Source organism: Capsaspora owczarzaki (assembly GCF_000151315.2).
Source record: "Capsaspora owczarzaki ATCC 30864 unplaced genomic scaffold supercont2.17, whole genome shotgun sequence".
NCBI classification, from domain to species: domain Eukaryota; class Filasterea; order Ministeriida; family Capsasporidae; genus Capsaspora; species Capsaspora owczarzaki.
This window is the reverse complement of record NW_011887308.1, coordinates 522,511-549,606: the sequence shown is the minus strand read 5'-3', so window position 1 is coordinate 549,606 and position 27,096 is coordinate 522,511. Positions and strand designations below refer to the sequence as shown.

At 52.6% G+C, this 27,096-nt stretch overlaps 8 protein-coding genes across 8 annotated transcripts; 3 read left to right on the top strand and 5 right to left on the bottom strand.

Moving 5' to 3' along the window:
* Positions 1 to 435: 435 nt before the first annotated feature.
* CAOG_08129 (hypothetical protein) lies at positions 436 to 3,368 on the bottom strand. The gene is made up of 3 exons (XM_004342681.2): positions 3,295 to 3,368; positions 2,565 to 2,694; positions 436 to 2,450 (listed from the first exon to the last, which is right to left on the bottom strand). Exons 1-3 carry the CDS (start codon positions 3,297 to 3,299, stop codon positions 531 to 533), a joined length of 2,055 nt encoding a protein of 684 aa, XP_004342730.2. The 5' UTR covers positions 3,300 to 3,368; the 3' UTR covers positions 436 to 530.
* A 196-nt stretch (positions 3,369 to 3,564) lies between these two features.
* CAOG_08128 (hypothetical protein) lies at positions 3,565 to 4,560 on the top strand (the record flags this gene model as incomplete). Its single annotated transcript, XM_004342680.1, has 1 exon — positions 3,565 to 4,560. The coding sequence occupies one exon, from the start codon at positions 3,565 to 3,567 to the stop codon at positions 4,558 to 4,560; it is 996 nt and encodes a 331-aa protein (XP_004342729.1).
* Positions 4,561 to 5,205: 645 nt separating this feature from the next.
* On the bottom strand, positions 5,206 to 11,224 carry CAOG_09163 (hypothetical protein; the record flags this gene model as incomplete). The annotated part of the gene is made up of 33 exons (XM_011272574.1): positions 5,206 to 5,233; positions 5,327 to 5,410; positions 5,491 to 5,574; positions 5,656 to 5,739; positions 5,824 to 5,907; positions 5,987 to 6,070; positions 6,182 to 6,265; positions 6,389 to 6,469; positions 6,544 to 6,624; positions 6,725 to 6,796; positions 6,877 to 6,945; positions 7,037 to 7,117; positions 7,240 to 7,323; positions 7,396 to 7,479; positions 7,553 to 7,636; positions 7,721 to 7,828; positions 7,913 to 7,993; positions 8,060 to 8,143; positions 8,237 to 8,320; positions 8,406 to 8,489; positions 8,573 to 8,656; positions 8,738 to 8,821; positions 8,939 to 9,025; positions 9,117 to 9,200; positions 9,281 to 9,364; positions 9,448 to 9,531; positions 9,620 to 9,703; positions 9,785 to 9,868; positions 9,962 to 10,036; positions 10,106 to 10,174; positions 10,263 to 10,316; positions 10,420 to 10,802; positions 10,910 to 11,224. The coding sequence occupies 33 exons, from the start codon at positions 11,222 to 11,224 to the stop codon at positions 5,206 to 5,208; spliced, it is 3,180 nt and encodes a 1,059-aa protein (XP_011270876.1).
* Positions 11,225 to 11,741: 517 nt separating this feature from the next.
* CAOG_08127 (hypothetical protein) lies at positions 11,742 to 13,209 on the bottom strand (the record flags this gene model as incomplete). Its single annotated transcript, XM_004342679.1, has 4 exons — positions 11,742 to 11,830; positions 12,077 to 12,135; positions 12,432 to 12,519; positions 12,633 to 13,209. The coding sequence occupies 4 exons, from the start codon at positions 13,207 to 13,209 to the stop codon at positions 11,742 to 11,744; spliced, it is 813 nt and encodes a 270-aa protein (XP_004342728.1).
* A 477-nt stretch (positions 13,210 to 13,686) lies between these two features.
* On the top strand, positions 13,687 to 18,529 carry CAOG_08126 (hypothetical protein; the record flags this gene model as incomplete). The annotated part of the gene is made up of 1 exon (XM_004342678.2): positions 13,687 to 18,529. The coding sequence occupies exon 1, from the start codon at positions 13,748 to 13,750 to the stop codon at positions 18,527 to 18,529; it is 4,782 nt and encodes a 1,593-aa protein (XP_004342727.1). The 5' UTR covers positions 13,687 to 13,747.
* Positions 18,530 to 19,300: 771 nt separating this feature from the next.
* Positions 19,301 to 20,892, top strand: CAOG_08125 (hypothetical protein). Its single transcript, XM_004342677.2, has 2 exons — positions 19,301 to 19,448; positions 20,359 to 20,892. The coding sequence occupies exons 1-2, from the start codon at positions 19,351 to 19,353 to the stop codon at positions 20,474 to 20,476; spliced, it is 216 nt and encodes a 71-aa protein (XP_004342726.1). The 5' UTR covers positions 19,301 to 19,350; the 3' UTR covers positions 20,477 to 20,892.
* Positions 20,893 to 21,013: 121 nt separating this feature from the next.
* CAOG_08124 (nucleus protein) lies at positions 21,014 to 24,290 on the bottom strand (the record flags this gene model as incomplete). The annotated part of the gene is made up of 5 exons (XM_004342676.2): positions 24,232 to 24,290; positions 21,966 to 24,024; positions 21,648 to 21,846; positions 21,310 to 21,517; positions 21,014 to 21,212 (listed from the first exon to the last, which is right to left on the bottom strand). The coding sequence occupies exons 2-5, from the start codon at positions 23,994 to 23,996 to the stop codon at positions 21,014 to 21,016; spliced, it is 2,637 nt and encodes an 878-aa protein (XP_004342725.1). The 5' UTR covers positions 23,997 to 24,024; positions 24,232 to 24,290.
* A 115-nt stretch (positions 24,291 to 24,405) lies between these two features.
* Positions 24,406 to 27,080, bottom strand: CAOG_08123 (hypothetical protein). Its single transcript, XM_004342675.2, has 9 exons — positions 26,689 to 27,080; positions 26,423 to 26,516; positions 26,225 to 26,350; positions 25,985 to 26,120; positions 25,639 to 25,850; positions 25,150 to 25,547; positions 24,921 to 25,055; positions 24,699 to 24,826; positions 24,406 to 24,591 (listed from the first exon to the last, which is right to left on the bottom strand). The coding sequence occupies exons 1-9, from the start codon at positions 27,051 to 27,053 to the stop codon at positions 24,539 to 24,541; spliced, it is 1,647 nt and encodes a 548-aa protein (XP_004342724.2). The 5' UTR covers positions 27,054 to 27,080; the 3' UTR covers positions 24,406 to 24,538.
* Between the last annotated feature and the right edge of the window lie 16 nt (positions 27,081 to 27,096).

Sequence of the window (27,096 nt, the reverse complement as noted above, 5' to 3'; positions counted from 1 at the left end):
GGCTGCCTTTGTGCAGTGGATGAGTATCCACGACGACGACGACAACGATGACGAGATGCTGCGTGCCTAAGTGAAGTGCAGCTCCGTTTTTTTTTTTTCGTTTGCGTCCCACAGTATTGTAGTTTTCCGTTAGTTTTTTGGGTTTTTTCGCTTGTATTGTTGCTGTTGCGCAGACAATGTTGTATACTGTATTTGCTTTTGTCTCAATGAAGCTTGCTGCTTGGTCAAAACCTTCAACTAAGACGAGATTTGGACGAAAAAAAAAAAAAAAAAGAATGAATGAATTTTTTCGATTTTGATTTATTCTTTCAAAATCCTTCCCCGCGTGCTTGTTGGGCAAGGATGGGGTTGAGGTTGAAACGAAGAAAATACACCTTGCACACACGCACACATAGCATGAACATGCACACACAAACACACACACACACACACACACACACACACACACACACACACACACACACACACATGGCATGAACATCAACGACTTGCACACACACACACATGGCACGTACCACCAACGAAAAGCATCACGAGATGGGTGCAGACAAAAACGCCTGCGAGACATCCGCAGCGACAATTTCAGGCGAGACAACATTCAGTGGAATGGCTGATTGGACTTCCGCCTCGAGCGACTTTTCAAATGTACACACAGAGGAGGCCTGCATGGGATCGAGCAGATGAAAGTGCCGCCGAGTGCACACATTCTGAATGACCTGTCCGGTCTCGTCCATCACGGGCACAATGTGCGCCAGGGACGCGAAAATGCGGCCGTCCTTGCGCCGGCTCATCATCAGGCCGCTCCATTCGATGCCCTTCTCAATGCTGTGCATAATCTCGAGCCCTCGTTCAATCATGAGAGCGCAGGTCGGGCAGCCGGCCACGTCTCGAACAAGCTTGCCGAGTGCCTCTGTCCGCTGGTAGCCTGTGACAATTTCCCACATGTGATCGACAAAAACGTAGCGATGGTTCTTGTCGGTGATTTCGACAGTCATCAGGTTGGCCGCTTGGATTTGCTGCTGCAGCCGCCGCTGCTCGGCCTCCAGCTCCATGATTTCGCGCTTGGCACGATCGTTCTCGGCCTTGAGCGTGTCATTTCGGCGTCGCGTGAAGGCGAGAAACTCGGCCGCCTTCTTGAGCACGGTCGCGCGGGACGCGTTCTTGACATTCTCTGGGGCGGGGAGCGAAAGCACCAGCTCTTGCATGGATGTGCGCAATCGGTCCCGGGCGCGTTGCTCGGCTTGCTTGTGACTCATTCCTCGCTCCTTGACCTTCTTGCCTCGCGCGGCGCCCGCACCAGAGCCCATGGAAAACGCGCCCGACTCCTCGTCCGAACTCATGTCCATGCTAAATTCTTCGTGATGCGCAGAGTCAGCCGCTGCAGGCGGTGCTGCCATCGAAGCGGCTGCAGCAGTTGAGGTAGAGTGGGCCGCAGAGCCGGTGCTCTCAGTTTCGCTGGCAGCTGGCGACTCGGCCTTGGACAGCTCATCGAGCGCGCCAGGACGGACGGGAGGGTTGACGCGATAGACAGAGTCGGCAACGCCAAGGTTGAGGCGATCACGGTACCGCTCGACCTGCAGCTTGCGGTTGATGGTGCACATGTCCATGGTTTCGGGCGCAGGCTGGCTGGTCCAGTTGGCCACGCTCAATTGCTCACGTGTGGCCACTGGCACGTTCAGGCGAGGCAGCGCCATGTTGTTGAAGATGGCCTCGATTGAGTTTGAGACTTGCTGCGTGGCAACAGCACCAGTGTGAGGTTTGGCGGCTGTAGAGGACGAGGAGGAGGTGGCGGAGCTAGTGGTGGTGGCAGCGGCAGCGGCATCGACGGCAGCAGCAGCAGCAGCAGCAGCAGCAGCAACATCAGCGGCAGCAGCTGCAGCAGACGGGAATGTCAACGTACTTGTGGGCTGGCCCATCAGCTGCAGGTCGTGCATGGCGTACGAGACATGCGAGGCGAGCTTGTCTGGCCCGATCTCGCCGTCGTTGCGGTACAAGGCGCGAACGGCCGAGTCGAGCACATTGGCAAAGTCATGAGTGACAAGCGGAGCGGCCGTGTCCAAAAAGTCTTGCGAGGCAGAGGCCAGCTCGAGCGGATCGAGCTGCTTTTGCTGCTGCTCCGTCTGGGCTTGCTCGAGTTGCCCAAACAAGCTCTGGAGCAATCGGTATTGCTGCTCTTGCACGCGGCGCGACTCGTTGTAAATGCCAGACAGCCGGTCTTGTGTGGCCTGGCTGTCTCCGGCAAGCGTGTGGCCAGCCGCCACCGACGCTCCCGTTGCGTCCTGGTATATTTGCGAGTGCATGGTGAGCGGGAAGAATGGCTCGCCCCCTGTCACCACCAGCGCTTGGTTGGCAGGAATGACAAGCGGTGTGCGGCTCATCGACACGGGCATGAGTTCCACGCCAAGGTCGGTGAACAGCTTTGCAGCGGAGCTTGGCGTTCCAAACAAGGCCTGACAGGCCAAAAAACAAAACAAAAAAAAAGAAAAAAAAGTATAAGCAAAACACATCCAGCACATCCAGCGCACGAAATAGGCTCAAATAGGTGTGCTTGATTGGCCCACTACCTGATGGCACATGGAGGCTGCGCTCTGGATGGATGTTCCAGCTGGAATCACGAATGGGATTGCCGTGGCGACACTGAGCAGGCCGTCATTGAGAAACAGAGTGACTGGCGAGTCACTTGCAAGAAGCGCCCTGTCAAGGATATCACGCAACGCCAAGAACGACCAGACAGAGAGTGAGTTTGTTGAACTGAGTCAGGTCGACGTGTCAATCTGAGAGGATGAGAGTGACTCGTTGTTTGCGTCAAACGCAAACGACCAGCGGAGCAAAGACCGCTGAGATGCCGTGCCAGGTACAAAAGAAAGGGGAGAAGCAACCAAGCCAGAGTGTCAAAGGCGTGGAGTTGGCTCACACCCAAGCGAGCAAACGGGAGAGGGGGGGGGGGGAAAAAGTCGGTACAAAAGGTGCGACAGGGCAAAGCGGCAATGACGCTGCTGCCGTTCTCGCTCTCGGTCAAGCGCGGTCGAGCTGAGTCACACCGTCTGCCTGTTGTGTGTTGCTTTGTGTGCGAGTGAGTCGCCATCATCGTCGGCGCTCAAGGAGTGAAGCGACGAGAAGGGACAACGCCAACTCAAACCCGTCCAACCGGTTCAACCAGTGCATCGCTCTCTCACTCTCGCCATCTCATCCGCTTCAGTCTTCAGAAATGCGAACTGTGCACGCAACAACGAGCAACAGACGGGCGCGGTGGGTGGAGGGGAGCAGCGGAAGGGTGTGTGAATCGAGCTTTACTGCATTGAAAGATGGCGCAAAGAACGAGAGAGAGAGCTGTACAAGAAAAGAAAAGAGAAAGGGCGAGAAATAGGGGACTGGGAGTAGTATCGTAAGTAATCGGGGGGGGGGGTACAAAAACGCAAGATTGAAGCGAATTCGGTGGACGAGCAGGGGCGGGCGTCGTGTCCATATGCAACATACTGTACGATGGGCCGGTGGCAGCGCACATTATCCCCGCTGTTGTGTGGCTCGGAAGGAAAGCCGCTCGCTCATTGCTTGTTTTCCATCATGGCGACCGCCACCTCGTTGTATTACGAGTACAATGGTTTGGTGGATTTGTACTTTGTCGTTGACGAGACCACCGACACTGCACTCCGCCAGACCTGGCGCAATGTCGATCCAGCGTTTTTCGTGCCGGACGAGAATCTCGACGGCTGGCATGCACGACGACCCTTCTATACAATCATTATGCCGTCTGCCCTCGCAACTCTACCCAGCTTTAGGCGCAATCCGGTCTGGTTTAAAAAGTACTACGCGCTCGATTTGCTGGCTCGCGCGTCGCTTGGCGAGACTTGGGCGCTGCCTTTCAACGTGCCGACGTACGAGTATTTTATTGTGACCGACGTGGAAGTTGTCTGGAGCAGAGGCGTGTTGAACACTGCATCGACAACCGCCTCCGCCTCCGCGGTCAATCGGCGAGCCGCACTGCGGGCAGCCCTGGCCGCCAACGACCACCGAACACACTTCTTTGGCGTCACAATGTTCCCTGGCCATCCACCAGTGTTTGACGATATCATGAACGCATCTGCCGACTTGATCCGTCGGACGGACGATGCCGCTTACCAGCAACTGCGCCGCAAGACAGCCAACTTGTCGACATACACTTGGTTTAACGACATGCCTGTCTTTCCAGCCATGTATGTGCCCGAGTTTCTTGCATTCATTGACACGTCACGCAGACACGAGGAGGTGACCTGGTTCTGGTTTGACCATCTTGTTTTCCAGTACTGGCTGCTGGCCTTCAAAGACAAGCAGATGGACATTCTCGAACACTTGGTCCCGGCACAAGGTGGTGTTCGTGCTCACAGTTTCTCGCTCGGGGAGGCCTCTGCTTACGACGAGGTGCTATGCGATGTGGCTCAGCCACTTTGGACGACGGTCTCCAACCGATGCGCATCCACACTGATGTACACGCAGATAGATCGCTCAAACAGCTTTTGTGCAGTCCCTGCGCCGTATCCCAGTTTGGAGTACATTCCGCTGTGCTATCCCAAAAAGGACTAGCCCTGAGCTTTGTGCGCCGTTGATTGTTGTTTGTTGTTATTTATTCTCAAACCTTCGTGCGAGCGTTTGCCTTTTGATTGTTCTAATAAATTTGCTTTGACGAACTATGTAAGCTCCAAGATTTGATATTGGGCAGACCGTTGCCGTGATCTCGACCCGCTTTGCTCTCAGCAGTACTATCGTATTGATGGTTAAGAACAAATCGGCGTTCTGGAAGCGTTTGCAAAACTACCTGTTCGTTCGAGGGATGGTGGCACTCATTTGAGTTCTTCAGGTTCAGCTCTACAAAACTTGTACAAGCTCAAACTGGGAACCATTCCGGCTTTGGTTCACGCTTCGGGGTAATCCACATGTTGATCGTAGCACCTGAATTCATGCTTGCACGGTTTCATGATGGAAAGGTTGACACTCAACGAAGTACTTGTATTTGTCAAGCCATGCAAGGTAAAAACACACACAAACAAACAAACAAACAAACGAAAAAAAAAAAAAAAACAAAAACAAACAAACAAACAAACTACCAAACTACGTCTACAAAACTACCCGAACTCAAACACAATCTGCTCCCTCGAAGTGAGCAAAAGTCATCATCAGAAGAAAACACAGCAACACACCACCAGAGAAAAGGAAGCGAGCGTTCTCTGGTTAATTCGGCGGTTGATTCTCGCTCAAGCTGTTCCAAGTGAGAAAGCCATGAAATTTCATCAAACAGTAAGTACCACGTGCATACACGGCAGTATCAGCATCAGAGAAAGGGGACCCATACTTGAGCCAGTCAAGTGCAGAATTCTGGCTGCGTGCTGCTGCCATCACTCGCTGTCCTGCTTCGCTCATTTCGTTATACCACAAACTGTTTACATGCGAGTGAGCAAAAGCACTGCAGAGCAGCACGTACACACATTCATTGTTGATCTCAATCTGGTTCTATACCTGAGCCCCTTAAGCGTGGTATTCCGCAGGAGCGCTTCTGCCAACCTTGCGGCGCCAGCATCGCCAATATGATTCTTTCCGAGACTGTGTACAATGCAGTGAGTACATGCAGCTTGTTCAATTACCAATGCGATACGAAGCAGCAGAAAAGCGAGAGGAACATACTCGAGGGTCGTCAGTGTTGTGTTCTGCGAAATCACTGCCGCCATCGCATTTGCACCACTATCGCCGATAGAATTGCGGGACAGGCTGCTCTCAAAAGGTAAGTACCACTATCGCTGTCCATCAAACGACATACTCAGCATGCAAGGTAGCAAGCGAACGAAAACGTACTAGAATGAAGTCAATCCCACGTTTTGCTTCAGTTCCTCCGCCAGCGCCTGAGCTCCTGCACTGCCAATCCAACATTCGTACAGGCTGCTCAAAGTGTCAGTATCATCAACGCAGTGCATCAAAAGGGTGGCAATAAGCAAGGGCAGAAATAGTCCTTTCGTACTTTAGAGTGGTCAGTGTCGTGTTCACCCTGAGTGCCTTGGAAATCGCTTCCGCTCCTGCATCTCCGAGCTGAGTGGAACTCAGACTAGAATCGTGTCGTGATTGAACAAACCCCCGACATGACCAAGCAGCGATTAGTTGACAACGCCAAGAACGACAACAATCAGCAAGCCAGCGCGATGGAAAGACAACATACTTGAGTATAGTGAGCTTGGTGTTCTGCATCAGCGCTTCTGCAATCGCTTGGGCTCCAATCGGGCCAACCTGACTGGAACGCAGACTGTTGTCACGGTGAGCGCTGATGTGCTCCCACCAAAACTGAATCTGATCGACCACGGACGCCCCCGACGCCACCGCGCTACCCCCAGAACATAGAACATCAGCGCGAAAGAAGCAAACAAACTTGAGCTCGGTCATCCAAGAGTTCTGCTTGAGTGATGTTGCAAGCACTTGCGCTCCAAAGTCGTCAAGGCCAAAGCGAATCCTAAACAGTGTCGTGAACAACAATCAATGTGAGTTGCAATGGAAGTCACAACACCAACGAGCACGAGAACCTACTCAAGCTTGCTTGGCTTGATCAAACTCAGAACCTCTTGAATCACTTGCACTCCAGCAGAGTCAACAATGTTCTCACGCATACTGTCCGCATAAACTGAGTTACTTATATCCATCGAAAGAAGCATCACATGCGTCGTCGTCATAGAAGGGGGAACGACAGGAGAAGGGAGAAGGAACATACAAAAGCCTGGAAACCCGCGACAGGGCTTTTTCGAGTCCAAATCCATGCGGATTACGCACCTGCGGCAGCAGACTGTGACCACACGGTGACAAGTTGCGTGAGCGACCACCTCTGGCCACTTCAGAGTGAATGTCAACTGCAAGACAACATACCGCTCTGTGGTCAATGGTTCTGACATTTCACGCTCGAATTCAGGGTCATAGCGGTTCATGTCGCGCAACCTGGAATCACGCCGTGAGTAATCGCATCAGAAAGAATCATTTTATGCGCACACGTGAGATTTTGACCGGCACGAGGGGGAGTATAACCTACTTGAACGTGGTCAGCGTAGTGTTGTGTTTGAGTGCGGCTGCGATTGTTTGCACTCCTGAGTCAACAAAGCGAGCCGTCACCCTGTGATGCCATCACGGTGAAGAAAACAAAAAACCAAACAAGAAAACGAACCATGAATCATCAATTAGCACTTGCTATCACTTTCGGAGCATCAAACGACACACAATGAAAGGTGACCGTACTCGAGGGTGGTGAGCTTGGCGTTTTGCTTCAGCACAGTGGCAATCGCGTGCGCTCCAGCTTTGCCAAGCACGCCGTTCCCTAGTCTAATCCCAGAAACAGTGTCAGTTTCAGTGAATCAAGCATCGAGGCATATCGGCGTGCGACTTGGTACATACTTGAGCGAGGTTAGAGTCGTGTTCTGAACAAGCGCGGGTGCAATTGCCTGCGTCTCAGCATCACCAATGGAATTGCCATCCAGCCTGCGCCCACATAACAAGTAAGGCACTGAAATGAGGCATGACAACATCAATCAGCACGAATGGTTGAACATACTCGAGAGTGGTCAGCGCAGTGTTCACTTTGAGCGCCTCGGCAATAGGTTTCACACCAGCAGTGCCAATGGCATTGTTATTCAGACTGCAACCACATGTTAAGTAAGAATACCAACAAGCAGGTCGTCCGCCTTCAGGTGTGACATCAATCAGCAAACAAAGAACGTACCGCAGCGTCGTCAGAGTCTTGCTCTGCTTCAGGGCCTCGGCAATCGCCTGCGCTCCAACAGCGCCGATAGGGTTGAAGGCAATCAAACCACGATCATTGGACGATAAACTGATTGAGCAATGCGGTGAGCAATAGAACGGGCAAGGAACAGCAATTGTGTATGAGTGACAGAAAGGTGTTCGAAACCCTTACTCGAGTGTCGTCAGCGCCGTGTTCTGCTTGAGAGCTTCGGCAATCTCGTGCACTTTAAAACGAAGTTGACTGCAACTCAGACTGTTGGCTGATCGTGAGTAAAAGCAGCAACAACCAGTTCCACAACAACAGGAGCATAGAACGTACTCGAGAGTGGTCAAACTGGTGTTCGACTTCAGCATTTCGGCAATGCTGTTGGCACCAACATCGTCAATCGGGTTCATTGAAAGACTGTGTTTTCGAGTGGTAAGACAATGAATCACTAGAATATAGCTTCGCTCTCTTCCAGACAAGAATAGCCAACAATATCGCTCCCAAACGTACTTGAGCGTGGTCAACGTGTTGTTCTGCGCGAGTGCTCCTCCGATCGCTTGGAGTCCAGCAGTGCCAATCCTGCAGTCATTGAGACTTGACACGTGACACGCAATACAAGCAAGGTTAATATTTGGCCTTTGCAGACAGAAATGGACCAATGTGCGGCAGAAAAACATACTGCAGAGTCGTAAGCGTCTTGTTCTGCCGAAGAGCATCCGCAATGGCCTGCGCGCCGGCATCACCAGATCGACTGTGATCCAGACTGTATCCGATTGTGAGAATTCCAAAGCACCATGATCATTAGCAGTGATAGCGTCGAACCGGCATGACAGATTGCGAACATACTCGAGTGTGGTCAGTGTGGTGTTGCTCTTGAGTGCTGTGGCAATCGCCTGCGCTCCGGCTAGTTCCATGGCGTTATACGCAAGTCTATTCCCAAAGCGGTGAGCCATACCATCGGATACCACAATACAGCACAGCATTCATCAACATGAACAGGGAAACTCGTACGAGAGTGTCGTGAGAGAAGTGTTTCGCGCGAGCGCTTCTGCAATTGCTTGGAATCCAACGCTGTTCAATCTATTGTCGCCCAGACTATAATCAACGTGTGAGCATGCGGTATTAGGCAGCCGTGATTGCCTCGATTTTCGTTCTCTTCATCTTTCTGCTTTTGGTTTGGGTAAGGGGATGAAGATAGAAGCTGTCACGTACTCAAGCTCAGTCAGCGTCGTGTTCACTTGGAGCATCCGTGGTATCGCCGCCTGCGCGCCAGAGCCGAGAGTGATATTGTTTTTCAAGCTGCGAGCATTACAGTCAGCGATATGACGAATGAACCATCGCTTGCAGTGGCAAAAACATGGATTCAGTCAAAGAGAGCCAAGGATCATACTTGAGGGAGGTCAACGTAGTGTTCTTCTCGAGCGCGTGGACAATGGCTTCAACTCCAGCATCTCCAATCGAACACCAGTACATGCTGTGGCAATTGATGTCAGCGATGGCATAACAACGCAGCAGTAGAACCCAAGGCCACAACATCCATCCGGCGGAACGTACGAAAGCGTGGTCAACGTCTTGTTGCACACCAGAGCATCAGCGATCGCACGTGCTCCAGCTTCGCCAATCTTGTTGTTATTCAAACTATTTGAACGAAGTGAGCAACACACATCACTGCGCTTCTCGCATGACCTCAAGCAATGATTCAGCATGAGAATGGCACTGACACAAGCGTAGTCAATGCCGAGTTGGTCTTGAGTGCCTCTCCAATCGCTTGCGCTCCAGCGCTGCCAATGTCGTTGCCGATCAAGCTGGAGACCATGACATGAGAATCAATATACGATTCAACTTATCAGCGAACAAGCAACTAGCAGAAGACGAAGAGAGTGGAATCCGTACCGGAGTGCAGTCAAAGTGGTGTTTGATTTCAGCGCTTCTCCAATCGCTTGAGCTCCAAAGTCTCCAATCTGAGGACCATACAACCTGACCCAACATACAGACATGGTTAGATTGATGTTCGCAATCAGACGCGGTAGTGGTCAGCATGAGAGGAAAGAAGCATACTCTAGGGTGGTCAGTGACGTGTTTTGCTTCAGGATGGCGGCAATCGGGTTTGATTCTGCCGAGCCGAATTTACCCGAGTGCAAACTGTTACCACACAACGAGCGACGCCATCGAAACAAACAGAAGCGTTTGCAATGGTAAACTCGAATGCAATCAACATGCGAAATTGGTGCGTACTAGAGCGTGGTCAACGTGGCGTTCTGCGTCAGTGCCTTTGCCATCGATCGCGCTCCATTGGCATCGAGGTAACCTCTGTCGTTACATGGTGAGCCAATTACCTCGCACAAAGCAACACGGGCAAATGGTGCAAAAACAACTTACGAGAGTTCAGTCAGTGTGGTGTTTTGCGTCAGTGCATCAGCAATCACTGCGTCAATGTAATTTCTAGTCCTGTTATCATAAAGCAAAGCAGTGAGCGAGTGAGCTTTGTACAGCTGCCATGACCATGGCATCGGCAAATGGATCCAGCTTTGCATACCGGAGTGTCGTCAGCGTTTTGTTCTGCACTAACGCTGCCGCAATCGGCTGCATTCTAGCATTCTTGAAGTCAATCACACACTCACCCAAGCTGATACCATACGGTGAGTCAAGGCATCAAACAAACATGGAGTTAGCAGAAGCCGACAAGTACATACTCGAGCGTAGTCAGTGTGGTGTTTTGCAGGAGTGCTTCACCGATCGCTTCCTCCCTGCTGAGCTTCTTGCTGTCCTGGTTGTCGTCGCCGTCGCCAGCAGTGTCGTCGTCGCAGTCCTCGTAATCGCCGTCGTCAGCATCGTCAGCATCCGTTTGACGAGCCTTCTTCTTGTTCTTCTTGGATGTTGAGGTGTTCTCCCCGGCCATTTCAGCAGCCCGACGCTTGCTGCGGATGGTCGTGGGAACGCCATTACTGGAAGTTGAACTCGTCTTGCTAGTACGCGCAACTGCAACCTGAATGGGTTTGCGAGCACGAAGATGGTAGCTCACAGTCTGAGATCCTTGGTTTGTTGGTGCAGTGGCCTTTTTCTGAGCGGTCTGGCGCTATTTGAAAAATCAAACAGTAGGAATCACAAACGAAGCAAACAAGATGTCAGTGACGAGTTAGTGGACTGGCATTACGCCTCACAACTCTTGGACAGGAGCGGCACCTTGCTCAGCGGCTCTGAGATTGAAGTGGCAGGGACAGGTGCGGCTGCCTTGCTGGTCCTGCCTCGCGGAGCAGCAATAGTAGTAGTAGCCACTTGTACAGCTGGTGTAGCAGCAGCAGCAGCATTGGCAGCAACACGTGCAGCAGCTCGCTTGGGTTTGGGTGGATCGACCTCCATTGGCGCGACCACACGATCGTCTTCCACTGCGTCGGTGCTACTGAGGCTGCCACCAGTCTTTGGCCTGGTGGCTCTTGTAGCGCGCACGGGAGTAGGAGTGGGAGCAGAAGCAGCCGAGGGTACCGCCTGCTTAACCATTTGGAAAAAAAAAAAACCAACAAAAAAAAAAAAAAAAAACGGTGGAGAAAAAAAATTCAAACTTCAAAACCGACTGAATGTCACGACAAATCCATTTAATGTGAAGAATGCCTAACGTTTCGATCTCACGCCTGTCCTCTGGACGCCATTGCCCTATTCTCACAAATTTCATGTAGCGGACCTCATTTGAGTAACTTGCCACAGCGGCGGGGCTGGCAGAGCCTTCCTGAGCCGACTTCGATTTGGCTGGCGCAGCATTACGAAAAGTCAAAATAAGGAATCTCGTCCGTTCGAGGGCGATTTCCGCGTCGCGCTCTCCCCGACATCCAATGGCAAATAGTGCTTCAAAAAGAAGCGGTGAAAGAAGACCGACACGGTCGAGGGGGAGCGCTCCGACGAAACTGCCGGAGTTAGGCACCCAAAAAATGGCCTGTTGTTCGACCGAACCGAGGCACCTTCACTCTACAATACAAAATCTTAGTAAATTTGATCGAGATCAAACAAATACAGCGGATCTCTAGCGCGCCGCGGACTGCAGGCTCAACAGGCAGATGATTTCGAGCAGGTGCCCTGAATTCCAGGACTGGGCTGTATCGCCCTCTGACCCTGCCAAGCACCATAGAGTGTATTTATGTGCGAAAAACAGCATCTGGTGTCAGTCTGTTGAGATGGAAGCCTTGGGTGAGTCATTTGAGGGAGAAACTCCACAATATTTGATGTGAGTCGTTTCAGCGCCAGCCGCTCGATAGCATCATGTCTGCCACAGATTCATCCAACAAGAATGAGGAATTCGCATCGAACAAGGTCTTCCGCAGATTCCGAGCGACTTTGTTCACATGGTGATCTCCGCACCGTTCGTGAAAAGCACAACCAGCGTTTTTCCTGAAATTCCTCCGCCAGGGCTATTGCAGCTATCAAGCATAACAACGTCTATCTACTCTCGAATAAGGAAGCAGCAACAGTACAAAGCTAGATCTAATAGCAACGAAAGTCTGTGGCACCTTTGATATCACGGAAATTTCCAGGTTACACTAAAATGCGTTGCGCAAACCGAAAGGCTCAAATTTCGAGGTTACAAGTCGTCGCGTTGTGAGGTCGCTTTATTGAGATGAAGGGCAAAACAGGTGCACAAAAAACTGGAGAACGCAGCCCGACGAGCAAGTTGCCCAATTGCCAGAGAGCCTGGCCTACACGGACTACGGCTTACACTCGTCGGTGCTGGTATCCCATTTGCAAGTACAGCTCGCACGTTGTAGTGATCCGAAATATTTGCTCAATAGCAGTGGGTCCGTTGGCTGTGTGTGACCCTCACACATGATTCTCGCAATGTCATCAATCTCCTGCTGAGTAGCGCCCGTCAAGGAAATCGGTTGGATGTTCTTGCAGTCAACACATGTGCATTTGTTACTGATGCATTCCATCGGAATCTTGCACTCGCTATCAAGAGTGCAACGATCTCCAGGATCTCGATTTCCCAAGAGTTGGGTTTCTCGACGATGCGAATCAGGATTGAAGGTGACAGATTGTCCATTGTTGTTTTTCTTGGCTGGGGCGAACGCAGCTATCAGGTCGTTCTTGTAATTTGCTTGACCGCAATTAACTGCGAACATCTGGCCTCTCCCTAGCAACGCCTCGAGTTCTCCCAAACTCATGAACTCGACTGCCGAGCGCTGATCCGGATCGGAACGGTCGAGTTGGCGTTCATCACTGTTGAATTGAGCATATGCGGCGCCACTTCCAACCCCTGGAATGCACATGGCAGTAAAAAAAGGGCCGGTCGGAACAGGTTGTCCATAATTTAACGTTTGCTGGGAGGGTGTGCCAAGCGCGCCAGTCAGAAAAAAGACTTGGGAGCCGCTGCCCTTGGCGAGAACAACCTCGACGAAAGCCGTTTCTGCGGGACCCCAGTATAGTTGATTGAACCTTGCGGCCATGGGGACAACGTTGATGTACGCAAAAGTGGAAAACGCAGCCGCGTATGACATGTTTTGGGGAGTATACTGCGTGGGGTCCACAATTGAAGCGATATGGCTTGGGAACAGATGGCCTTTGTTCCAAGAGGTACCAACCCCTTCGTAGTGGCTCAATTCTAAGCTCAGTAAAGCACCACAAGCTTTCGTCGACGGCTTTCTTTTCACTATTCCTACCGCAGATCCTACCGTACAGAGCTCTGTTGACAACAAATGTGAGAATCGTGAGACCAGGACACTCGAACGACTTTACGCTTTGAAACTTACCCAAATTATACTTAAATCCGGTGGCAGGACGCGAGTGGACTGAATACGACTGCGGAATTGTAACAGAATATGCAACAACTCGCGGGATTCTTGCTTTCGGATCAGAATCAAAATACGAGAGGTAGAAGAACCGTGGCGTGGCAGTTGATTGTGCCGTGAAAGTGGCAACCAGAGCCGTTTTTTTGTTTTGTTCTGCGCGGATCTCGTACTTGCCGGGTGCGAACGTGTTACCTTTGATGCACCGGCTGTCGTACATCGAGTCGAGCTCTCCATTCCAACTGTGTACATGGATGAGCATCCAGCGCACTACGCTGAGGTGTTTGATATTGTCCTGTACAATTCTGCCGACCTGCCGCTTCGTTCGACTCGCGTCTTTGGCCAACGCACACACATCTGGGCGAATGTGGATGCCACCCAGGCCGCGTACCTGGAGATTCAGGGCGTCTCTGATCGTGCTGTGCAGCTCGCACTTGATCGCGTCCGTGTCATTGGCGGCTTTGAGCGCGATTGTCTCCCTCTTGTGTCGTTTGATCTGGCATATCTTGCCAACGACATTCGCTTGGCTGGCGAGGTGGTCCACGTCTCGAATGCATCACTGGGCGCTTCCGTTTTGGCCTCCAGTCCACAGAATTACCTGGTGTACTCGGTGCTTTCTGACTGGCACCCAGCTAGTACGAGCTCACTGCCGCAGCTCAATTCAGCCGCCATCGCACAGCTCGACATCACCAACAGCGACAACCAGCAGCGGGTTGTCACGGATGCATCCTTTGAGTCGGCACTCGATGATTTGGTGGCTTCGTGGCTGAATGGTGATCTTGCCAACAACGGACTCGCTCTCCGCCTCGACCTGGACCAAGTCGGTAAAGCGAGTTTCGACCGTGACGAGTTTACTCTGTCGTTCAACCTGCGACGCTTCCTTTGGCGTAACACTTCGTTGAGCGACTGTTCTGCGCGATGCGGCGCAGGTGTTCAACATGCAATTATTCAATGCTATGAGCGCACCCACAGCGACAACGGACAGCCTCAATACATTGTCGTGGACGATTCGTTCTGTCGGTCCAGCACTCGCCCGCCCGCAACAGTTGCATGCGATGCTTTCGATTGTGACTACGAGTATCGACAGCTCTGTGGCGATTGTCTTTGCACTGAAACCTCGTGCCAGTTTTCCGAGGCGCGGCAATCGACGCTTCAATGCTTGCACAACACTGGCAGTAGCGGCTCGGAAGTTCCAGTTTCGGCGTCTCTCTGTGAGATGCACGGTCTCCAGAAGCCAAACTCCACAACCTGCCCGAGCTGCAACTGCACTTCTGGATGTGAGCTCAAGTGGGAAGTGTCGACGTGGTCATCCTGTGAACCTGCGTGCGGCGCTGGCACTCGCACTCGTAACATCACCTGTACTCGCCGCGATCCATCCCATCCGCCGCATTTCTGGCCCACTGCAACTCCATCCGAATGTGCACGTCTTTCTGATCCTCCGAGTGCCCTCGAGTCGTGCTACTCGCGTGATGGCTGCTCGAACGGCGATGTCAACACAGGCCTCGATCCATCTGCTGCCGTTTGGCCAATTCTCGCCGAGACCCGCATCCTCGAACTCAACAGCACAATCTCGCGTGTTGAATCCTTGATCCAACTAGGCGAGCCGCACCTCTCCGCCGAGTTGCTTGTTGCGCAGATTGCTCGCGACACGCTGTCAGCGCGTTTCGAGAGCCAAGTTGTCGACTCACGCACAAGCATGGACTTGGCCAAGCTGTCCGTCGAACTCGAGGTGGTCGATCTGCAAAACGAGCTGTCTGCGTCCCACACTCGCCAAGAGTCCGATCTGCCGACCAAAACGGTTGCTCTCGAGCAGCTGGAGCTGGACGCTCGTATGGCATCTGCACGAGCGACAATCAACATGCCTGGGAGTGGCGTGACGTCGTACAAGAACATTGGCATGCTCGGATTCGGATACCACATCTTCAAGGGCAACCCTCTTCCGTCGTCCGGTGTCGATCCCGGGTTCACCTTGCCTGTCCTCAAGGTGGATTACTCGATGCGTCGCATGACCGCTGATGGCAGCACGATGCTTCCTGACCGCGTCGCCGTCATTCCGTACGCTTCCGCGCAGTTTGACAGTCGTTCCCACCTCGTAACGACCTCGTCCGAGTACGCAGAAAGCTTGGAAGTGGACGTGTCCATCGAAACCTCCTTCTCGTTCAGTGCTCTCGTTGAAGGTGGAGGTGCCAAGTTTTCGGCGTCGAACGACTACAAGCAGGCCTCAGAGATGCATCAGTCGTCCGAATCTGTTTCAATCACCACCATTGGCACCGTCTTGACATATGTGGCAGAGTTCCTGGATGACACGCCTCCGCTCGCCGACCATGTCATTGAAATGTTCAACGCGCTCCCGCCGCCCGCGTGCTGTGATGGTCTTGTGCTTCCCTCGCACGCTGGAGTGAGCAAGGATCGTTCGGCGTGCACCGCAATCCATGCAAACTGTGGCGACCTTTACCTTCGGTTTTTGGACAAGGTGGGGACCCACACCCTCATCGGCGTCCACATGGGCGGGAAGTCCATTCGAGTGTACACCATGGCACAAACCGAGTTTGAGTCGAGCGTGGAACAGTCGGATGCCTTCAAGTCATCATTGTCGCTTTCGTCTTCTGGAATCGAGTCGAGCTCCATCGACACGTCCTTGAGCATCAGCAAGCAAAGCTCCCTTAAGCAAGCCGTCAAGGATCGCACCGAGTCCCGCCGCGAGACGTTCATGGGTGGTGACCCAACCGCAGGCACAAATGATCCGGAAGACCCCACAAACATGGACGGTGACAAAGAGTGGAGCACGACGGTGTCGAAGAATCCAGTTCCGATCAAGTACAAGTTGGTGCCCGTGCTGCAGGTGCTGGCTGTCGCGCGTTTGTCCAATGGCACCAACCAGGAGCTTGTCGGCTTGAAGCTCGACCTTTTAACCCGTTTCTACCTGCAAGTGTGCGCAAGCACACCTGGTGCTGACTGCGAAGTCCCGGCCAAGGCAGACGAGGTGGGAGTGCACTTTGGCGACTATGTTACCCTCTCTCAAGTCATCTCGGCAAGCAATCACATGGTCATGGCAGAGGACCCCAAGCAAGGCAGGCTGATTGCTCGTCAGGTGCCAGCGTCGAACGAGAACGTGGCAGACACGCACATGGACATTGTCAACCTTCCTGATGGCGTTGTCTGCTCGTCGTGTGGTGATTCAAGCCGCTACTTTAATGGAGAAGCTTGTACAATGTGCAAGAATCCACACACGACTTGTGCACCAGTCCAGCACGAGTCGTGGTCCGAGGTCATCCAATCTGCAAACCGTGCGAGCGACAACGGACCGGCTGGCATCTATCAGGTCAAGGGCGTCTCTTTCGACCAGTGTAAGCAAGCGTGCATGGAGCGTCCCTCATGCAAAGCCGGCGTCTACTTGACCAATGCAGCCCATGTGGACCGCGCGGTCGAATGTAACCTGTTCGGCGATCACCCTGAGAACGCGTTTGTTCGGCGCGGTGGTGACCATGACGACAACTGGTACATCTTCCAGCGCTGGGGTTGCTACAGCGCACAGCATCCAGACTTTTTCACTGGCTGGAGGGCGTACGGCGCCAGCTCCTTCCGAAAGCAGCCGGTCGTCGACGTGGGCCTCGAGCGATTGCGCATCATTTCTCCGTCGAGCGTTACGACAGGCATCTCTTCGCCAGTTACGTATGGCCGTCTCTTCATGCTCGCCACGTCGTCGGGACTGGTGGTGCGGTCGTTGCAGCGCGACTGGTTTGACATTAAAGCAACGAACGAGCAGTTGAGCACACTGCCGCTTCGTTTCCGCTTTGTCAGTCGCACTGCGGCAACCGGCACTGTTGTCCACTATGGAGACAATGTTGCAATTGAAGAGGTCATTGTCACTGGCCAACTGAGTCCGTCCGACCAAGCAGCCTTGCTGCAACGAACGCGTTTCCAGCGGATGGAGCCGCACTATCTCACCATCAACAGCGGCAATGGGTTGGTTCCCATCAGCCAGAATATGACTGTGCGCTCTCGTATGCTGACAGAGATTGGCGATCTGGAATGGACTGTTCACCTGTCTCGCAATCCGACCAGCACGAGCCTCTCGTCCGTCACTCCGCTGTTGTCGTACAGCCGGCAAGGAGACGATGTGCTGAGCCGCACGTTGCTGTTTTCTGCGACAGTTGACCTGCTCGAGAGTGCCGGCATTGACGACTTGAACACGTTGCAGGCTCGCTTGACGTTTAACGATCCCGTCACTCGCGACTCGCCAATCGCCCAATACCCAGGCCGCGACCGCCTCTCCACGATCACCGATGACGCCTTCCTGACCCGGCTCGATTTTGTCGTGCAGCTTCTGCGTCCGACCACTGCCGGGCTTGCCTTACATCTGGCTTCCAGCTCGGACGCAATCCTGACGTCCGGAAATGCAGGCATTGCGCGAGAGGTGAAGATTTCCTCGGTGCGTATTTCAACCCGCGGTCGTTCCAGTACTGCCTACCAGTTTGTTATCAAGCTCGCCGAGCCAGCCCATGATGGCGACGTGCTGAGCGTTTCTCTCAGTTCTCCAGAGCTGGTCAAGTCCACCAGCCAGGGTGTGTCTGTGGCTCCCGCTGACAACCAAGCCCTGTCCGAGCTTGTGCTTCCAGTTCGCTTCCAGCTGAGCAACAACTCGAGCATTGTGTTCCATTCCACTTCAAGCAACGGTGCCGAGACGACCGTGCCACTGACGTTTTCGACGGGTGTTGTGAATGCCGAGCGTGACTTCCCCTCGGTCTCTGACTTTGTCGTGACGGACAGTTCTTCGCCGGCGCGTCTTTTGACGATTGTTTCGGCGCAGTGCCAGGTTATGAATGGGACTGGAAACGCGCTGGTGTTGGACTCTGTTCGGCACGAGGCAGACGTTCGATCGGGATGCGTGCATGTCCTTGTCGGAGTTGCGACCAGCGATCGCATGCACCTCACCTTGCCCTTGTACATTGACGTCGTTCAGGCGCGTATCCGTGCGGCCCAACGTGTCGAATATGCCGAGCGGCGCCGTGTGGCGTTTTATGATGAATGATGCTGGCGAGTTGTTTTTTTACATGGCTGATTGCCGGATTATTGTTTCGAAGAGGTCATGGTCGAGCTAGCTCTAGTGTGCTTGACCCTGCTTTCTTTCTGGTTTTTTTTTTGTTTGTTTGGTTGTTTGTGTGGTTGTTTGTTTGATTTTGTGCTTGACCCTTGCTTTCTTTGTTGTTGGTTGTGAATTTCTTTTGTTTGTTTGTTTGTCTGTCGTTTTGTGTTGCTGTCCTCTTGACTGTCAAGCACCTGACTCTATACAATTATCTTGCGCGAGACTTGAGCTTTTCTGTGGGATTTTAAGACACCGTGGTTTGCATTTTCAGCTGGAAGACACCCACCAATCAGTGAGGCAACTTGGAGATCTCATCCATCCATTTCAGATTTATGATAAAAACCTTGGAACGCGCGCGCGACCGGGCTTGTGCGGACAAGCGAGCGAGCTCTACAACACCAACACAGTTCACTTTGATTTTGATGGTTTTTTTTTTCTTCTATTTTCAAGTTCCGCCTGCAGTGACGCCATCTCAGCAAAAGAGTTCAAATCGCAATGCATGATTTCTAGGTTGTTCTTTGAAAAGTAGATTGTTGCCACTGGATCGGTTCGTTCGTTGTTCAATTTGAATCCGCTTTTTTTCCTAAAGATTTCGCGTCTCTTCCGATTCGCAGTAAAACTTCAACGACAGCGAGCAACATGACAGCATGGCAACAACAACAAGCGAAATAGTCGAATAACAACGATACAACAAAATAAGTCGTCAAGTTCGAAACGCAGTCATTTTTACAGTTTAGAACAAAGCTTTTTATTATTACGATTCAATCATGGTTGACCAAAAGACAGAGCGCATGAAGAAGACAGTCGATGCTTTGAGCGCAGAGCTCAAGTTCAACCGCATCAAGGTGTCCGAGGCTGCCAAGCTGTGAGTGCCCAGGCTCTTGTCCCATTGCCTCGACTATCTTCTCTCTCTTCGCCTTCGCCTTCGCCTTTCTCATTGCCGAATGAATGCAAGGAAGGCCAAGAAAAAAAAAAAAAAAAAAAAGGACGGAAATAGCTCAACGCTTTTTTTTTTTTTTTTGAGCTCCTTCTCTTTTCGCTCTGGCTGTGAGAGACGCTGTTTGATCTGCGCTCGCGTAGTGCTTGTCAACAGCCCGACGCACGTCGACAGGCGCAGTCTCAGCGGGGTCGCACGTCGCCCCAAGCAAGAAATCAGTCGCCAAAAAAAAAAAGGAAAAAAAAAAAAAGAGGCAGCGGAATAAACATACAAAAAATACAATAGTTTTTTTTTTTTTTTTTTTGTTTTCGAATGTTCGTTCGTTTCCCTCGCTTTTTTTTGTTCGCCCGTCCTCCTGCCTTTGAATCCAGCATCCAGCGTCAGCCGCACACGCGGTCGGATTCCATTCGCTCGCCAGTCGTCCGCTGGCTTTTGCAGCGGAGCGGCGACAACAAAAGGCACAACGATGGAACGTTTTTTTTTTTTTTTTTTTTTTCAGTGTTGTGGAAGTGTTTTTTTTTTCTCTCTCTTCTCTCTCTCTTGCTCTCTCTCTCTCTCTCTCTCGCTTTTGTCGCGGGTTTTCGCTGCCCTTTTCTCCCCTTCTCTCTGTGGTTGGTGTGAACGCACCGTGACTGTCTCACAACAAGCAGCGGGACAGCGGGACAGTGGAACTTGACTTGTTTCGTCAGTGTTTTAAACTATTTTTATTTTTATTTTATTATTGTTATTTTTGAAAAAACAATCATCACAAAAAAAAAAAAAAAAAAAAAATATCGTTTTGATGTTGTTGTTTGATTCTCATTTTTTTTTTTTTTTTTTTTTTGTTTCCACTTCACAGGCTCAAGGATTATTGCAAGGACACGAAGGATCCCTTGATCCCGTCCATCTGGGGCCGCCTCGACGATAAGGAAAACCCCTACGCCAAGGACAAAGGCAAGGGCTGCCTGGTTCTCTAAACGGACAACGCCAGACAACATCAAGCAAGAAACGAATGCAAAGCCCCACACCTTTTGAACGTTCAACGCTGAATCTCGATTACCGCTCGAGTCCTTTGTTGAGCTCTGAGGCGTCGAGCTCTTCGTTTGTTCGTTTTGTTTCGTGTTTTCTCCGTCAGAATCCCTGCTTAGTTTCCCTCGACTAATAACTTTTCCCCTCTCACCTCTCTCCGCACCTTGCCCCCTCCCCCCACCCCTTGTCATTATGTCCTTGCTTTAACCGATATCACCCCCCCTCCCCTATCGGCGTAAAGCTTGTGACAACCCTCGTCTGCTTTGTCGTTGCTTGTTTTGTGTTTCAGTGTTTTCCATTTTGTGTGTATTGTGTCCTTAATACGATTTTTTTTTCCCCCCAGAACCTTCTTGTGTACTCCAGTCTGAGATCCTTGTGCCATCCAGACTGCGGAAGGCCTTTCTTTCAACATGGAACAAGAACAGCAAGAAAATCCATGTAATTGTTGGAACAATTGAATGTTGATCGCGTCTTGACCAATCTCTTCACTTGGTGACACGCTTGCTCATCGGGAGTGGCACTGGTGTGGGCCCAGCAGACGCGGTGGAAGCGACCGTGCAATCCAACGTCAACCCATCGTCCGAGGGTGTCAAACCTGCGCCGCGCACAAACGCGTCACAATCCTCGGCAGTCTCAAACGCGAGCTCCGTTTGCAAGAACGCCATGGTCAATGACGGTCGGTACCTGTATCCCCAGTACATTGCAGTCAACCTCACAGTGAGCCGAGTGTGCACACACCCCAACACTTTAGCACCAAAAAAGCCAAACCAAGCCCGCTTACGCCTTGACCATCACCGCAAGGGCCTTGGCCCGCTCCCGATCAACAAACCAGTCCATGAGATAGCCGCTCATGAACGGTGCCGACAGGTAGAGCTTGAAAAAGCGCCGATAATTTCCGAGCGCCACGGCGTGTCTGACCGCCAACGCATGAGCCACTGCCTGGCTCTCGCGCACGGCAGGCGTAAGAGCCGCAAGCGCATTTGTTACATCTGCAAGACAACCAAGCAATGATCAGGACGGAATGCTCGCCAGCAACTGCACAATTGCCAAAAACACAAACAACAACAAAAAAGCAACAAAAAAGCAAGACAACAAACAGTCAAAAAAACTACAACATACCCAAGCTGTTATTGATGAAAATGGCATAGAGAACGCGGTAGCCCGTAAACTCAAACACGCTGCCGAGAATGCCGTCCTTGTACAGCTCCTTGAGCTGGGCTTGGCATTGGTTGAACTCGCCCACGTCGCCCTTTTCCAGTGCGATACGCGCGTGTGTCTCGTAGACTTTCACCGTGAACGAATTTTTGATATTTTGGACCTGTCCGAATGCACAAAAAGTCAGTCAAAGCGAAAACGAGACAAACAAATGAAGATTGATGGAGGCAACACTCCAACGGAAAAAGAAAAAACCCACCAAAAAACCCTCCACCACCTTACCGTCAGATCCTGTCGAATCGACTTTAATTGCTCCCAAGCGTACTTGTAGTCGTTGTCGGCCTTCCATGCGTTCTTGACCATATCGAGAGACTGGGACAGCACAGATTCTGGCCGCACCGTGGATGGATCTGGCGCGGAGGTCAAGCGAAGATAGCGCTTCTCAAGCTCGCCGCTCGTGCCTCGAATTGCCCAGCTGGTCCAGTCCAGTTCGTCTCCATCCAGGTCTTCGCCATCCGCGTTGACACTAATGGCGATGCGAGCCTTTTTACTTGCCAGCTGCTTGCGCTGGTGCTCTGCAAATTCTTGCTGGAAGCGCGCGGCACGAGAACTCTTTTTCATCTCCGCCTCAGGATCCAATCTGGGGCCCCCAAAGCCAGCTGCCTTCATGGCCGCAGATGCCTGCTCGCGCTTTGCCTTTTCTTTCGCCTGGCGCTTCTCCTCTTTGGTGAGTGGACGTCCTGGTCGCTCAACAGAGCTCGAGCGACTCGAGTCTCGCGACGATGGGGATGGCGAGCGCTTGCGGCGTCCAACAGGCACAAACCCGAGCGTACTCACCGCACCGCTCGCGTTCGTGCTCACTAGCGGGGTTGAGGAGGCGCCCTCGGCTCCCGAAGCACCCACAAATCCACTATACCGTTGTTGCTGCGAGTGATGCTGCCATTGGCCTTGCACGCCGTTGTTGTTGCTTGCCGATCTTGGCTGTGAAGATTGCTGCTGCACTTGCTGCTGCCGTTGCTGTTGCATTTGACGCAGGTTTTCGAGGTGCTGTTGATATTGCTGCGCAGCCTGTCCCGTTTGCTGCTGCTGCTGCTGCTGCTGTGGGTCTGCCAGAGCGGTTAATGGAGGAGGTTGTTGCGGCTGTGCTGGGTGTTGCTGCTGCTGCTGCTGCTGCTGTGACAGAATATACGGCTGCTGCTGTCCTTGGTACGAAGAGTACTGAGACGAGGACGGCTGCTGCGGTGTCAAAGGTGGTGGGTAGCCATGCGGCCTTGGCGGCTGCTGCTGCTGTTGATGTGGCGGAAAGTAGTGCACATCATGGGGTCGCTGTGGCTGCAGGGGAGGAGGTGGATAGGAGGGTTGCGAGGGTCGCGGATAGGACGGGGTCGCAGCTGATTGGTAGTGCTGCATCTGCTGGTGATGGTGCTGTTGCACCTGCACGGTTGTGGCGGCTTGCATGTTAAACGGAGCAACAAACGGTGGGGCAGTCCCTTGCGATGACGAGGCAGCAAGGGACGACAAAGTCATAGGTTGCTGCCCAGACTGTGCAGCGGGACCTGCTTGGTCCCACCGCCGCTTCACCTTGTTCTGAGCCTCCTGTGCCCGCTGAGCAGCTGCCGGCAGCAGCTCTGTTGCCCACGGGTGTGTATGAAACGCATTGCGGGCTTGAACCTTTCGGATGATGACGCCAAGCTCGGCTTCGATCTGATCTCGCGTGGCCGGGTCTGTTGCTCCGTGATAGGATCGCTCTATGTAGGAAACCATGGCAGGCGGGTAATTGCCTGGTGGCAGCCCAGTCGGGCCTTTCCCCTGCTGCTGCTGGCCGGGCATTGGCGGCTGATGCGAGTTCTTGTGCTGCTGCTGCTGCTGCTGCGGCAGCGGCGGCGGCGGCGGATAACTCGAATACGAGCTTGGGCCACTGTACTGTGTAGTGGCGCTATGCGATGGTAGCTGTGTCTGAGCCGGGGCATGGCTGGTGTGTGAGATGGTCGGCGCGACTCCCTGATAGATGGTTGGCGGGGTCGCTTCGGTCTTTGTCAGCGCCGGAGCCAGTTGCGCAGATGTGACTGGCTTCTTGCCCGAGTAGTAGAACGATGTGCCAGAGGGTGCAGCGACGGCGGCCTTTCCAGCCTGCTGCTGCGGCTTCTGCTTCCCGCTACTGTTGGTCGACCCGGAGCCAGCCGATGACGCCGCAGCCGGCTGCTGCGCTCCGTCCTTGGATCCAGTGACTGCAGATGCATACGAAGGCACCGATGCAGCCTGCTGCGTGCCGTTGGACACTGGCTGCGCGCCTGGGCCGCCCGTCCACGACATTGGAAGCCTTATCGATTCGTTGAAAGTTCTACGAGCCAGGACGCGAGGGCGTTCAGAGTGAGCAGAGTGAAGGATCGCCAACTGAGGGGAGATGGATGCAAAGTGCAGTAGCGGAGGCAGACTTGGAAAATGCGAGCGAGCGCGCCAAACGGTGACAAGAGGGATTCAAAAGCACACAAGTCGTCGATTGTGATTGAGCGGTCGAGCCGTCGAGGCTGATCATCAGCAAACTCACCAGTCGCAAGATCAAGAGCCAGCCAGTCAACGAGAAAGAGGCGAGGGAGGTAGGGGGTGGGGCGGTGGGAAGGGGGGATGAAGAGGGAGAACGCCAAAGTCCACCCCAATACTGGCTTTTAGACGACTGGTTTGAGAGACCACCTCACCCACCAGCACAAGACTGGAAAACTCAGAGAATAAAAAGTGTAATACGATGAACAAAAGTTTTGGGCAAAAGAGTTGGAAAAAAAAATAACAAACAAAACAAAAACAAGACACCAAGGAAAGACAAGAGAAAAAACAACAATCTTCGCAGATCGAACAAGTTACTCCAGGAAAATGTTGTTGAACAAGGTCATGCACAGCCGCCGGACCTCGTCTGATATCAACCAAAGAGACAAAGCAATGAAGCACAGAGAGACAAAGTGAGATGAGCGGAGCGCTACAGCAACGAGCCACGAAAACAAGCCAATCCCCTCTCCATACCATTGATCTCAATGAGATTGGCATTCTTCTGCTGAAGCATGACAAAGATTTCACGTTGTTCGGATTTGCGACCAACAACCCAGCAGTCGCTGAGCATTTTGACCACAAGCTCGTGCGTCAGTGGAGATCTGCAGCAGGGAATGAAAACCCCATCAAGATGAGCGCAACAAACACCCGAAACTTTCCCCCCGCCTCCAACACCAAACACAACAGCTGACTGACTTTTCGAAATGGGATCGCATGTCGCTCAGAATCCGCAACACATCTGGCGGCACGGTAAGCTGCCGCTTGTTGTGCATGGTCGATTTGAGCGCCAGGTTCATGTGGTTGTAGTAAATGTAGCGGTAGTGGCTCTCGCTACCAGGAAGCATACATCACCCCACAGGATGAGCAACCAACTCGAGCAAAACGATACAAACACTTTGACAAGTGCTGACAAACAATCCCTTACACTGCGCTCCGCTTGGCCAAGTGTTCGGAAATCGTCTCAGACAGCCCCCGCACTTGCGGTGCAATGTAGCTGTCCAGGTCGCGGTAGAATTTAATGTCAAAGTGGACCGATGCGTCCACGAGGAAGCAGACAATGGCGTTATTAGACTGATAAATGATAAGGTGAAGCGACTCGCCGTCCTGGGCCGATTCGACAAATAATTGGGGCGCATTGACGGGGGTGTCGGGATCGGACAAGTCCTCAGGACCAGTGATGTATCCCACACGGTTTGACAGCAGGAAGGGTTGCATTTCGCGCAACGCTGCTTGCTGTTGTTGCTGGAAAAGACTAATGTTTGTTCCGCTGCCGCTGCCGCCTGTCGCGGATGCCTTTCCACCCTTTGTCGTTCGACTTCCAGGCTGTGTGTTGGAGACAAACCTTTTAGTCAAGCGCGAGGCAACAATTGGGGTGGAGCGGTCTTTTCCGAAACGAGCAACGACAAAATCTCACCTCAGAGCTGCCCGTGAGCGTGGCCGACAAGAACCCACTCGTCAGCAGTCGATACAGCGTGCGCATATCGTCTTGCTCGAGGCCCGACCATATTAGGTGCTCGTTGTGCAGGAAGACGGTATGCTTGATTTGGGGAAAGGTGGTTTCGGTCAGGTTGACAAAGCATTGCACTCGAAGATAAGTGTTCTTGTCCAGCGGCATGAACTGGATGCCTGATGGTGGTGGAATTCAACGGAATGAGATCATGGGTATCAAACAATGCAGCGTCGATTCGCAGTCGAAAACACACGCACACACACACACACACACAAAAAAAAAAAAAAAAACTAAAAAAAAAAAACTGTACCGTTGCAGGCAGTCAGCAAATCAAAGTGCTCTGTTCGAAGAGACGTCAAATAGCGGGGAAAGAACTCTTGCAGCTTGTGCCTCAAGATCTTGAGACTGAATTGCGAGTAAATGTCCGTGAATCGGCCATTGAAGAGCTGTGCGATGGTTTTCCGGAGGGGTTCGAAGGAAAATGAGTCTCCTCGCTTTTTTTTTTGCTGCAACCCAAGCACACGCAATCAAATCAAGAAAAGCGCCTCACCTTGAACATGGCATAACTCTGATGCAATGCAGTGAGCAGAATGTTGTCCTGGACATCCTCTTCTGCAAATTCTTCCACTTGGCGACCGTCCTTGCCTGTCTTCAACGTGACTGGCACCGTGACCGTCTGCAAACAAAACGATCGCACATGTGAGATGCATTGCTGTGTGCCAACTCGGCGTTTGCGCGCGCACGTTACCATGACCATCCAGTATTCCGGCTCTGGCTCAAAGAAGACCTGCCTGGACCTCATGCTATGCATGCTTTCGCACGGCCTGTCCACCGAGAATGTTCTGCAGCGCCAACACCGCCCCCCCCAAAAAAAAAACCACACAAATGTTCCAAGTCGATGTGAGTGGAGCGAGTGGAGTGAGTGAGTGAGTGAGTGAATTGGTCAGCTGGTCTGGTTGGGTCTGGTTGTACCCCAATCGCTCCCCAATCACTGCCAGTATCCACGGCACTCACGCGGCAAACTTGACAAGGGCTTCACAGAGACCGACTTGCTTGATCTTGGTGTCGAGCGGGACGTCGCTCGGGTGGTAGAAGACAATCTTCTCGTGCTCGGTCTCTTCTGTCGGACCGAAGATCGCGTTATAAACGAAGAGGTTTTCAATGTACATGCCCGGTGACGCGACGGCGAGGACGGACGACCCGCCCAGCAGCGACGCGGCAAGCGACGACGCGGGCGACGCTGTCCCAGACGCAGCTGCGGCAGCGGCAGAGGCGGCAGCGGCAGCAGCAGAAGCGGCGGCGGCAGCAGCAGCAGCAGCGGCATTTGACTGCGGAGCAGGCGATCCAGCGTTACTTCGCCGCGGCGTGGTGGCGTCCATTTGGTGGTGGGGAGGTGCTGCTCGCTAGACTGACTGAATTGAG

Excerpts from the sequence above, each read along its gene's own strand:
- CAOG_08125 (XM_004342677.2), top strand. The coding sequence starts at position 19,351 with ATGGTTGACCAAAAGACAGAGCGCATGAAGAAGACAGTCGATGCTTTG. Across the intron at positions 19,449-20,358 it reads GTGTCCGAGGCTGCCAAGCT|GCTCAAGGATTATTGCAAGG; the intron begins GTGAGTGCCCAG and ends TCCACTTCACAG.
- CAOG_08123 (XM_004342675.2), bottom strand. The coding sequence starts at position 27,053 with ATGGACGCCACCACGCCGCGGCGAAGTAACGCTGGATCGCCTGCTCCG. Across the intron at positions 26,121-26,224 it reads AGAGTTATGCCATGTTCAAG|CTCTTCAATGGCCGATTCAC; the intron begins GTGAGGCGCTTT and ends ACCATCGCACAG. Across the intron at positions 25,056-25,149 it reads TTGGCCAAGCGGAGCGCAGT|CGAGAGCCACTACCGCTACA; the intron begins GTAAGGGATTGT and ends GCTTCCTGGTAG.
- CAOG_08129 (XM_004342681.2), bottom strand. Across the intron at positions 2,451-2,564 it reads CAGCCTCCATGTGCCATCAG|GCCTTGTTTGGAACGCCAAG; the intron begins GTAGTGGGCCAA and ends TTGGCCTGTCAG.